Genomic DNA, 11028 nt, shown 5'->3' with positions numbered 1-11028 from the left:
TGACATGGAGCAGAGACCACCGAGTGTGCCCAAGCTGGCCTGGGTTGAGGAGGACGAAGGCGGCCCTGGAGCTGCCCCAGGAGAGCAGACTGAAGAGGTGGTGCCATTCCATCCACCACAGGAGGGTGAGTGACAGAGCTGGGCCTCAGGGCTGGAGTCTGCAGCCAGCATGGCCCCATCCCATCCCATCCCATCCCATCCCATCCCATCCCATCCCATCCCATCCCATCCCATCCCATCCCATCCCATCCCATCCCATCCCATCCCATCCCATCCCCTGGGGACATGCCCATGGACAGGACGGAAGAGGGCCCAGGCAGACACCCCGCAGTGGCCGTGCTCCATCCCCCTGGGGCATCCCGGGGCTGTCCCTGCCTGGGGAGCGCAGGGCTGGGCTGTGTTCTCCGGCCTCTCCCGCAGCCCCTCAGCTCTGGCTGCGCTCGCTCTTTGCCAGATGCAGCCGTGGAGCACACACAAGAGCAGCAATCCAGCCGTGGCCGCTTCCACAGAACAGCGCAGGTACCTGCAGCCATGCCCACCTGGGCTGGGCCTGCTGTCCCTGCTCAGCCGAGCACCGTGTGTGGAGCACTCCATGGAACATCCCTGGCTTCTTGCCCTTCTCCTACAGCTCGTTTGCGACTTCATTAAGAGTGTTCGGCAGGAAGAGGCCAGGGCTATGGGCGCTGGGCTCAGGGCACACTTAGAGGTCCTCAAATATGAGACCAGTGCCGCCCTGCTAGATTTGCTTGTGGAGAACGGTGCTTCCAAGCCAGAGCAAGTAAGCAACCTGAGGCCAGGCTTCCATTCCCCCATGAGTCACATGGCGACCCAAGCCACGTCTGCTGGTGCCTGTGAGCCTTTGAGGCCATGGCATTGCGGTGGGAATGGAAGCACTTCTCTGGAGAAGTTGGGGACATTGCTCCCTCTGGCAGCTTTCCAAGTTTCCATGTGCCTTCTCCAGGTGCCCGCCATGGTGAGGTACATCCACCAGTGGCTCCTGGCCAATGATTCCGCCGAGCACAGGCTGGACAAGACCCTGGTGAATCTCACCAAAGCACACCCGGATGATGCAGTAATGACGCTCCTGCGTGTGGCCCCGTCCTGTGACAGGTATGGAGCCCACCAGGCCAGAGGGCTCAGGGCTCCCCAGCCCATCACCCTGCACAGCCTGTCCCAGGTGTCCGAAGAACAGAGAGTTCCAGGGCTTTTTGGCCGCTCCCTTTCCCAGCCCTCTGGCATGTTGCTTTCCCAGCCCTTCCCCTGAGCTTGCTGCCATGCTCCCTTGACACCCCACAGGGGTCAGTGCTGCAGGGCTGGGCTGCCTGAGTGCTGCTGGCCAGGGGCAGTGGGCAGAGGCAGAGCCAGCAGTCAGCCTGGGCCCTTAGAGATGCCCAGGCCACAGTGCTGTGTCTGAGAGCCCCCTGAGACAGAGCTCTAACCCTGCAGAGCTGCTTGGACCATGTGGAAAACCATCATGGGCTCAAGCAGGACTGCGGAGCTGGCACAGCTGGTACTCCTGGATGTGCTGGGGAACTGGCCTGAGCACAGCACGTGCACCTCCGATGGGGACAAAACGGGTGTCTTTGCCCTGGCTGTGAGTTTCTGCAAGTGGCCTTTGCTGGCCCCAAGGCTGCCTCTCCAGCAGCTCTCCATCCTCCTTCCCCCACTGCATCTCCCTGCCTCAGGGGCTGGCCTGAAACCTCGCCCAGGGGCAGCTTCAAGGCCACCAGGCCCCCTGCTCCCCCTGCGTCTCTCCGGGCCTCTCCCTGCCACGCTCGGGCCCTGCCACACGGACACCTCGGCACTGAGCACTCTCTCTGGGCCTTTGTCCTTTGCAGGCAACTGTGGTGATGTGGAAGATCCTCCAGGTGCGCTGTGTCCCCCGTATAATGAAGGTGTATTTCCCACGCCTATTTGTGCAGCTGCTCTTCCAAGTGTTCTTCAGCACTCTGGATATGCCAGAGGAGGTGGATACCTTCTGGAAGGGATGCCAGGAAGAACACGGCCTTGCCACCAGCCCCAACAGGTGCTCCATCCTAGAGCTCCTGTCCCTGCCACGTGGCCTGGGAAGGAGCCAGTGCTCCCAGTGTGACCTGGGCTTTGCTCTGCACACAGGTTTGCAGTGCGGACCCTGAAGTCCCTGCTCTGCCAAAGGCAGTACAAGGATGTGGTGGTGGCAATGGAACGCAGGGGTGTCTGGAACACACTGCTGTGTGATGATACCCGCCACTATGCCGTGGGTCTGCTGGCCAGGTGAGACCCTCTTTTTCCCACTGCTTCTGACATTTGTGCTCTGTGCCCAGGGTGCCCCACACTGTCCCTGTGGCTGTGGGCCAGAGGCCCTCGTCACTGAGGGACGGCCAAGCAGACTGGAAAAGCCTGGGAGAGGAGAAAGCCCAGAAGGAGGGACCACCTAAAGGGCTCTGGTGCCCTTGCAGGATGGTGCTGAAAGAGCAGACCTCTGTGAGCCTATCCTTGGAGAGATTTGCTCAGGTTCCTGGTCCCTTTTTCACCCTCCTAGGGAGATGCGCCATGCTCGTCTTGAGTTGTGTTCCAGTATTGCACTCCACCTCCTCCAGCTGCTCAGCAGGGAGGAGCCACGCTGGGATCTGCCCGCCCTGGCGTTCATTGTGGAGGTGAGCCTGAAGGCCAGCGCTGCCTGGCTGAGCTGCCTCCCAGCTCTCTGCCCTCTCGTAGCCGCAGCTGCCTGGGACGGTGCCCGTGCCCTGTGCTGCTGCCTGGGCCCAGCCCTGTGCGGTTCCGGGCTCCTGCTGGCCGGGTGCCCTGTCACTGCCCTGTGCCTTTCAGGTCCTCGAGTGCCTGGATTACAGTGAATGTGCTGACAGTGTTGTGGAGGTCTCGTCAAGGTACCTGCAGAGCGAGTGCAGGGAGAGGCGTCGCCTGGCACTCAGGGCCCTTCTCGAGCTCATTCACAATCCCTCGATGGTGAGAAGGGGGCAGCGGCTGAAGCTGTGCTGGGAACGCAATTGCTTGGGCTTGGTTGGGCTTTGGGCCCCGGGGCAGCTGCTCCCAGCTCTCCTGCCTCCCGCTTCAGCTGCCCTAGTGCTTCAGGACGGGCTTTGGCCTCTAGGCCCTGCTGCAGCAGGGTGGTGTTTCACAAAATTGTGTTCCACACAGGCTGACAAAATGTGGAGGCTGACTGAAAGCCTCATGGATCTACTATGGGACAATGATGCAGAGATAGCTGGGATGACACTTGTCGCACTCAGCTTTATATTCTGGCGCAAATACAGTCTGATGTCAAGCCCTATTGTCCTGCAGCTGGCTGAGGCACTCCTGCCACTCTTTGACCATGTAAGGCTCTGTGCTCCCAGCCATGACCACTGGATGCAGTCTGGAAAATTTGTGCCTGTGCATTTCCAGGCCTGTGCCCCGGGGGCCCTGGAGGAGCCAATGCTGAGGTATTTTTCCCTTTTTTTTTCATAAAGGATAATAGCCAGGTACAGCTGCTCTCCATAAAACTTTTCCGAGACATGATGGAGGTTTTGGAAGAGAGAGAAAAACCTTTGGAAAGGCTTGTGCATCAGAGTCTGCTGCCACTCTTCTTCCACTGCCATGATGAGAGTCAGCATGTGGCAGAGGTGAGCACTCGTGGGCTGCTGGTGGCCCCCTTGTGAGGGAGCTGGGCTGCCTTTTGCCTTGGCGCCTGGTGGGCTGCAGCCTCCTCCAGGCCATGGCACAGGGACACGGGGCTGTGCCCTGGGCTGTGGGGCCATCTCTGCCACTCTGCTGCTCTCCAGGCTTCTCGGGAAACGCTGCTTTGTGCGGCCAGGTTCCTGAAGAGGAGAGATATCAAAAAGCTGGTGAAGGAGGAGAAACTGTGGAAGTTCAGCAAGTGTTTGGTAAGGATGAACGAGAATCCCCAGCCTCAGCCTGGAGAAGGTTCCTGAGCGCGGTGCTCAGTGTGCAGGGCTGGCAGCTGTGCCCCTGCCCGCTGCTGCACCCAGAGGCGGCGCGGGCTCTTCTCCAGGCTGCTGTGGGCCCGAGCCGGGTGCCCATGGAGCCCCGGCGCGGCGGGGCTGCGGGGCGGCCCCGCGGCTCCCCGGGCAGCAGCCGGCCCTCTGCCCCCTGCGGAGCCCGGCGCCAGCGGCTGCTGGCCGCGCCTCAGGGCTGTGCGGGCAGGGGAGGCCGGGGCTGGGCGCAGGGAGCGCCCGCCACAGGGGCTGAGCCCGCGCCAAGCCTTCCCTGCTGCCGCTCTCTGCAGCTGGCAGAGGACACGAGCCGAGCGGCCGAGTACCTGCGCCGGGCCCTGCGCTACCTGGAGAGCCCACAGGAGCCCCTGCGAGAGGCGGCCATCAGGTTCATGGGTGAGCCAGGAGGCCGGGCTCCCTCCCCGGCCCGCCGCAGCTCGGCCCCAGCCCCGCCCGCTGCCCCGGCAGCGCCATCCGGGCCCGGCGCCGTGGAGCCCCGCCTGGCCCGGGCGCTGCTGCCGCCCTCTGGCAGCCGTGCCCTTGGGCGGCAGCGTGCGGCAAGGGCCCGGGCTGAGCCCTGCCGGGCCAGCAGGGCGTGTGGCCGCAGCGCTGGCAGCGCCGCTGGCAGGGAGCTGTGCCGCTGCCGCCGTGACAGGCTCTGTGTTCACAGGGGTGGCCGGACAGCACCTGAGGGGGAACATGGAAGAGCTGCTGATGATCTACACTGGTGAGTGAGGGCAGCGGGCTGACAGCAAGAGTTGGCGGGTGAAGACCTGCAAGCCCTGCCCCGGCTGTGGAGGCCTCTGCTCCCTGTGCGGACGAAGGCTGGTCTGGGCCGATCACCCACAGTTTTCAGGGCCATGTGGAGGATCCCTAGCCAGCAGCTTCAGGCTGATCCCCTTGGTCCCTGCTCCCTCCTGGCCATGGCAAGAGCTGGCTGGGATGGCCCTGGCAAGGGGCTGTCTTTGCATCCCTCAGGTCCAGCTTCTGACCGTGGCTCTGTTCCTTTTTCTTGCAGCCCTTGAAGACAGGGCAAATGACGTCAGCCTTGCCGTTGGAAGCCTGGCAATTCAATCATTGTGCATCCTCAGGTCTGCAGAGCGGGCTCCAATCTCCAGGTTCCAGAGGCTGCAAAATCAGCTGCGCAGGATGTGGAAGGCTCGGCCGCGTCTGTCGCATCTCCACAGGCTGAGCTGCTGGAGCTCTGTGGAGATGTGATTCCATATGTTCTTTTAGTTGGGGCCACCGGACTAATTAGGAATTTTGTTTTTTTTCAAGAATGTTCTACTTTTAGTTTTCTTTTACTGTGTTAATATAGAATGTGTTATAACACAGAGACTCCAGGATCTCTCTTATGCTCCCCAGGGTCTGCAGGGCATAGGGTAGGAGGGGGAAAATGGTGCTTGCACTCAGCCAGCTGCCCAGGCGTGCAGTGCTGCAGGGACAATGGCCAGAAGCCCCTTGGCCTGTGGTGGTTCTGCTGAAGCCTTTGTGCTGCCGACAGAGCGGGTGGGCAGGGCCGGAGTGCGGGGATCCCTGCGGGAGCGGTGCCTGGAGATGGCCACAAGGCCTGTGGCAGGCAGGAAGCGCCATCCGTGTCCTCCTGGCCGTGTGCTGCTGGCTGCATTGCTGAGGGCTCCCAGGTGCCTCTGGCTGGGGCTCCTCTGGAGCTCCTGTGGGGCTGCGGCGCTGCTGCCGAGCAGCTTGGCCGGGCTGGGGGAGAGCCTGAGGGGCTGGGGCACTGGGAAGCCCTGAGCAATTGGGTGTCAGAGGCCATGAGCAGCCCCCTGGCAGCCGCCTTTGCAGAGTGGACTTACAAGACACATCCTGGGCACTCTGTCCTTGGAAACCAAAATGCAGGGAGTTCTCAGACCTTTGGTCTTGTAAGCAAAGCTTAGAATTAAACAGAGGATTTGATCTGAGACCTTGGAAAGGGCTTCCAAATTTAGGTGCTAGAAGCGAGAATGTGGATTTAGAGTTCATAGCAGTGACACATGAAACTAAGTGGAGGGAAGTTTAAAGTTTTAGACTTTAAGATATAGAAAAAATAAAAGTAGTTACAAAAGTAAACAAGAAGTGGATAATGCAGTGCTGTAGGTTTGTTTGCCATAACATGATTGCCTAAGGAAGCTTACAGTGTAGCATGAGTCCCTAAAGCGAAATGTTGAAGGATTGGGTCCAAAACATAAATATCCTTGTTGGCAGTGTTTTATTGGCCAATAAATCCTTAAAAGGTCTTGTAACTAGAAGTCTTGTGACCTTGTGAGTCATGCAGTGGAAATGTGAGCCAAACTCACCCTTCCTGTCTGTGCCAAAGATAAGAAAAAGAAATGGCATCATCTAAAAAACTCAGAGGTCTGGTCTCTATCTCATTCCAAACTCCTTCAAATCCCCCTAAGTGTGATTTAGCTGCAAATAGATGACAAGGACTCTTAATGCTGGCTGTTTGACTCCAAACCAGCTGCTTTAGAAACTGTCACATAACCCTGGGTAGTTATGTGGCAGAAATGTATCATTTTAAGAAACTTTCCCAACTGACTTGAATAGAGGTTTGTTTGTAGGGCATTTTAAGGGAAGTCCTCGCAGCAGAGGTCTGGCCTTTGGCCGAGCTGTGTCCCCTGCTGGTTGTGAAGTGTGCCATCAGCTCCAGGTGTTTCTGGGCTAAAAATATAATCAAGTCACTTGGACTTGCTCTTTTTGGCCTATAAAAGGTGGACTGACTTTTGGGGCAAATTTGGAGACCTCAGCTATGGGTGGATGGACCACCTAGGATTTTCCCAATTGCTGGGAATGGTTCTCCAGGTCCTTGGTGCAAAACAGGGCCCCCCAGCAACTGTGGATCTGCAAGACGATAAGGAATTCAGGCAATTGGTGATGCATCTTTCTAAATCGCTCTCCTTTCTCTCTTACAGTACTGATTGAGGTGCACTGCCTTGCTTGTTTTTGCTTCTCACTAAAACCAAGCGCATATTTTTATTGAATGTATCTTCTTTCACTGTGGTTCCTTAATATTCACAGTACAATAAGAACATGATTTCCAGTGAAGTGTCCTTTAAATTGCCTCTGTCAATTGGCAGAACAACAGGAGGCTCCTGAGGGGCTGGAGCACTGGGAAGCCCTGAGGAATTGGGTGTCAGAGGCCACAAGCAGCCCCCAGGCAGCCGCCTTGTTCCTGGCACCCGGCTGCTCTGGCGCTTCCCCACAGCATCTGCCAGGCCTGCAGCAGAAGCCCTCGAGGCCAGGCCTCAGCAGGAGGCTGGGGACAGCCCTGAGGTGCCCAGGCTGGGCTGGCTGGGGACAGGGAGGGCAAAGTTTCCTGCTGGGGCAAGGGACGAGGTGGTGGGAAGGCAGATAACCTGAGATTTTACCCCCCAAGTGTTCTTTCTTTCCCCTAACATTTATCTCAGGTTTGGTCCCATAATGATCTCTATGTGCCCTTGAGAAATTACTCAGACTTTTCCTCAAATGTAATTTTGTCCCCGAGAGATCACCTCATTCTCAGCCTAGCTGGGAGTTTTTTCCCACAATTGGGTGATATCTTTCAGATGCTCGGACCACCTTAAGCACTAAAACAAATTTCTAGTTTGTGGGAAAGCCCCTAAGTACCCTTTTGCGTTGTATGAAACAGTGTGAATATGTGGAACTGCATTTGCATTGTCAGCCAGAGGGGCTTGGCAGGTGAAGGACAAGGAAGAAGTAGATGGTGAGAAAGGCCAGAGTGACTCTGACACAAATGAGACTTACAATCTGACAGGAACCAAGCGCAGTAGCTCTACCTGCATTTCCACTTTGCGATGACAGGAGTGGCAGGGAAAGCAAAGTGACTGATGCCCTATGCTCCTTGTAACCCTCTGATCCCTTGCTTGTTGTGTAGGGGGCGTAGAGATTGTAGTCCTTGTAGTGGCTCAAACAATTGGCCCATAGAAGAGAGCAATAGTGTACTTCTCAAAACAACTGGATGAAGTGAGTAGGGGACAGCCTGACTGTGAGCAGTTGCTGCTCTTGTTTCAAACATCCAAGAAGCCTGAGAATTCACTCTAGCACAACAAATGTATTTATCTCACATTGAGTAGCAGCACTTCTTGAGCAAAAGAGTGGGCGTTGGCTTTCACCCTCCAGATTGCTTAAACATCAGGCAATTTTGGTGGAACAATGTGGTATTACCAAACTAATCTCTTCTCTAGTTAATCCAGCAGCATTCCTGGCCACTCACCAGACAGACAAGGAACCTTTGTAGCATGACTGTATCAAAACCATGAAGTCCACTTTATTCCAGCTGCCTAGATCTTAAAGAAAGCCCAATTCCAGGAGCAGAATCTCAGTACACAGTTGGGAGTGGCTTTGTAAGAGCAGATCAGTGAAAATCAGGATATATAATCAGCACAGAGCAATAGGGGATAGAAGCCCTAGACAAGTCAGCTCAGAAGGCAGAGATAATCACTTTAAGCCGTACCTTCTGACCAGCCTGAGGAAAAAGGATCAATATATGAACAGATTCCAAGTATGCCTTCAGAGTAATAGGTGCCATGAAGCAGTTTGGAAAGAAAAGGACTATTGAAAGCTCAAGGAAAGCAAATTACGCATTCAGAAGAAATCCTAAAATTGCTGGAGGCAGTACTAGTACCTCAAGTGGTTGCAATTATACACTGCAAAGGACATCAGAAAGGAGAAACAAATGTCAAAATGGGGTAACAGGTTGCAAAAAGAGCAGCAGAACAAAGCCATGCTGAGGTTCGGGCACCACTAATTCCCAAAGGTAAGGAACAATATGACAATGATGTATGTCGTATAATCAGGAAGATCTAGAATTAGCAAGGAATTTAGGAGCAGAACAGAAACATATTGTTTTTGCAACTCCTCAGGGGTAGACAGTTATACCTGAAAGAGCATTGTGAAAATTAATTAGGGATGAACATAATTGTATACAGTGGGAAGGGGATGCCTTATATAATTATTTGATGAGGACAAGAGTAAGATGCAACCTGTACTCTGGTGGAAAGCAGGTAAGCCAAGGGTGTGAAATAATGTCTTAGAACCAATGACGCCGGCCATTTATATACAGACACAAACGGAACGGGACCACACCTGAATAGCGTCTGGAGCTGTTTATTTCAGAAGCATCAGACTCATTACATGGCTATGGCAATGGATGGATGCAAGCAGCTCGCTATCCAGACAGCAGGCCGAGGAAACTTAATGTTGCAACAGATTATAAGACGGTTTCAGACCCAGTTTCAGCCAATTACATAGAGCAAAAGCATATTGACAGTAGTTCTATCCAACCACATGAAGCACACGTAGCTGTGGTTAAAACAATAGCAGCTTTTTCTCTCATACAACGATTCGTTTATAAAAGACAAAGCATAGAGCCCCATTCATATTTAACCTTCTAAATATTTACTAAAATATACCTTTTTGCAACTTAGAAAGCTAAACTACACAGCTTTATTGCTCTATTTCTCATGTCTTTGCTACTGCCAATATATCTTTTCTGCTGCTTTAGCATTTCACTCTCCTTACTGGCTCTGAGGCCTTTCTTTTTCCCAGCTTTCCTAAAATCCTCTAATCCCATGGATTCCCACAATTCCCCCTCTCTGTTGACTCAAAAAGAAATCTTCAAAATCGTGTTGTCCACTACTTGCTCTACTATAACACTTTTGTTTACTATCTGCTTGAGACTTGTTCTTGCGGACACTAATCGTTGCTATGTTACAGCACAGCAATTTAATGCTGTGAAGGCCCAGTCAGTGAAAAGATATGAATCATGTCTGACAATACTTATAAGTCATTGTTCAAAAAACTCTTGTCTGTTTTAGGGTCTTATGTCAAAACCCTCCTCCATTTCTATACCGTCATCTGTCATTTCTGTGAGATTTCGAACACTTTCTCTGCTTCTACTTCCTACTTCCCTCTCTTGTATGACAAAAACTTCTCTGACTGTTTTGTTCATCATCTGTCGCACTCACTGAAGTATGTAGGGGATTACTATCAACATCATTACCAAAACACCCAATATATAGAGACCTATCTTGCAAAGTTGCCTTAGCTAAGGTGTAAAGCTCTATTCTTGGAACAGATCATCCAATCAGGATCTACCATCCTCTTTAATTTGGGCTGTCAAATCTTTCAGTTTTTGTATTCCAAATGATCGGACAGGTTCATACAAGACAGTCCTTCAAATTCCTCATAACCATGCCCTTGTGCCAGTAAAAGAAAGTCAATTGCTGCTTTATTTTGAAGGTTAGCATGTCTAACACTATCAACATCCCTTAACCTATCACTAATGGCAGAGGATGTGGCATTAGTTTGCTTGCTTAGCCAACATCCAACTCGATCTAATTCTTTCAAAGCCACTGCTGAAGCCAATTGGGGTAAAAATATACCTGCTGAAACCCTTCTTGCAGCTTTCCAAGGCATGAAGTCACTCTGACAGTTCTCATCGTAATGATGAGCAGATCTTGTTTTCCTTTGTTTCCTTTTCATGACCACTTTAGCAGAGGGCGCGACTACAGTGAGCATCCCAATGCTACAAGGGCCACCTTCAAGGTCTGCTGGAATGCCTTGCCAAGCCCTGCCTCCACAAATGAACCAATATCCCTTAGGCAATTGCCCTGGATATAGCTCAGCCTCAGGAAGCACATCCCAACTGTTTGAAAAATTACACCAAAACCTTAAATTTCTGTATGCAAAATAATGGGGAGTAACATTAAACTTAGGGGGGTCGCCTTTTCACCAAGCACTAGCTATGAAGGTAAAGCAAAAATCCATTGTTAAAGAACCAAGGATTTCCAAAACTTGGGGTTCAGAGGCTGCCCTGGGAAGTTTTTTGACCCAAACGTTCCAATTCAATGTGGGATTGTTTCCATTGTCAATTTCACCTGGCTTACCATTGGATTGTTTTTTGACCAAAGGCAACTCTTTTACTGGCACACCAACCAAACAGGATGAGAAAGGTTTTTCTGGTTCTGAATTAGACAAACATATGATATCTGAGCCGGCTGCCTTGGCCAAGGTCACCCAAACATTTGTTTTTGTTTGTTCCACAGGCAAATCTCCACAACAAAAGACAATTAAAACTCACCAATACCAACACACA

At 53.0% G+C, this 11028-nt stretch overlaps 1 protein-coding gene across 1 annotated transcript; it reads left to right on the top strand.

Moving 5' to 3' along the window:
• Nucleotides 1-481: 481 nt before the first annotated feature.
• LOC135309385 (maestro heat-like repeat-containing protein family member 6) lies at nucleotides 482-5264 on the top strand. Its single transcript, XM_064435532.1, has 12 exons — nucleotides 482-519; nucleotides 629-778; nucleotides 962-1110; nucleotides 1447-1594; nucleotides 1839-2026; nucleotides 2116-2253; nucleotides 2522-2636; nucleotides 2809-2946; nucleotides 3139-3315; nucleotides 3450-3602; nucleotides 3762-3863; nucleotides 5024-5264. The coding sequence occupies exons 2-12, from the start codon at nucleotides 677-679 to the stop codon at nucleotides 5243-5245; spliced, it is 1632 nt and encodes a 543-aa protein (XP_064291602.1). The 5' UTR covers nucleotides 482-519; nucleotides 629-676; the 3' UTR covers nucleotides 5246-5264.
• The last annotated feature ends 5764 nt before the right edge of the window (nucleotides 5265-11028 follow it).

Source organism: Passer domesticus, chromosome 10 (genome assembly GCF_036417665.1).
Source record: "Passer domesticus isolate bPasDom1 chromosome 10, bPasDom1.hap1, whole genome shotgun sequence".
NCBI classification, from domain to species: Eukaryota; Metazoa; Chordata; class Aves; order Passeriformes; family Passeridae; genus Passer; species Passer domesticus.
This window is presented reverse-complemented; position numbering and strand designations above follow the sequence as displayed.

Coding starts and splice junctions, on each gene's coding strand:
- LOC135309385 (XM_064435532.1), top strand. CDS start 677: ATGGGCGCTGGGCTCAGGGCACACTTAGAGGTCCTCAAATATGAGACC. Junction 2,637..2,808: donor CCCTGGCGTTCATTGTGGAG/GTGAGCCTGAAG, acceptor TGTGCCTTTCAG/GTCCTCGAGTGCCTGGATTA. Junction 2,947..3,138: donor TCATTCACAATCCCTCGATG/GTGAGAAGGGGG, acceptor TGTTCCACACAG/GCTGACAAAATGTGGAGGCT.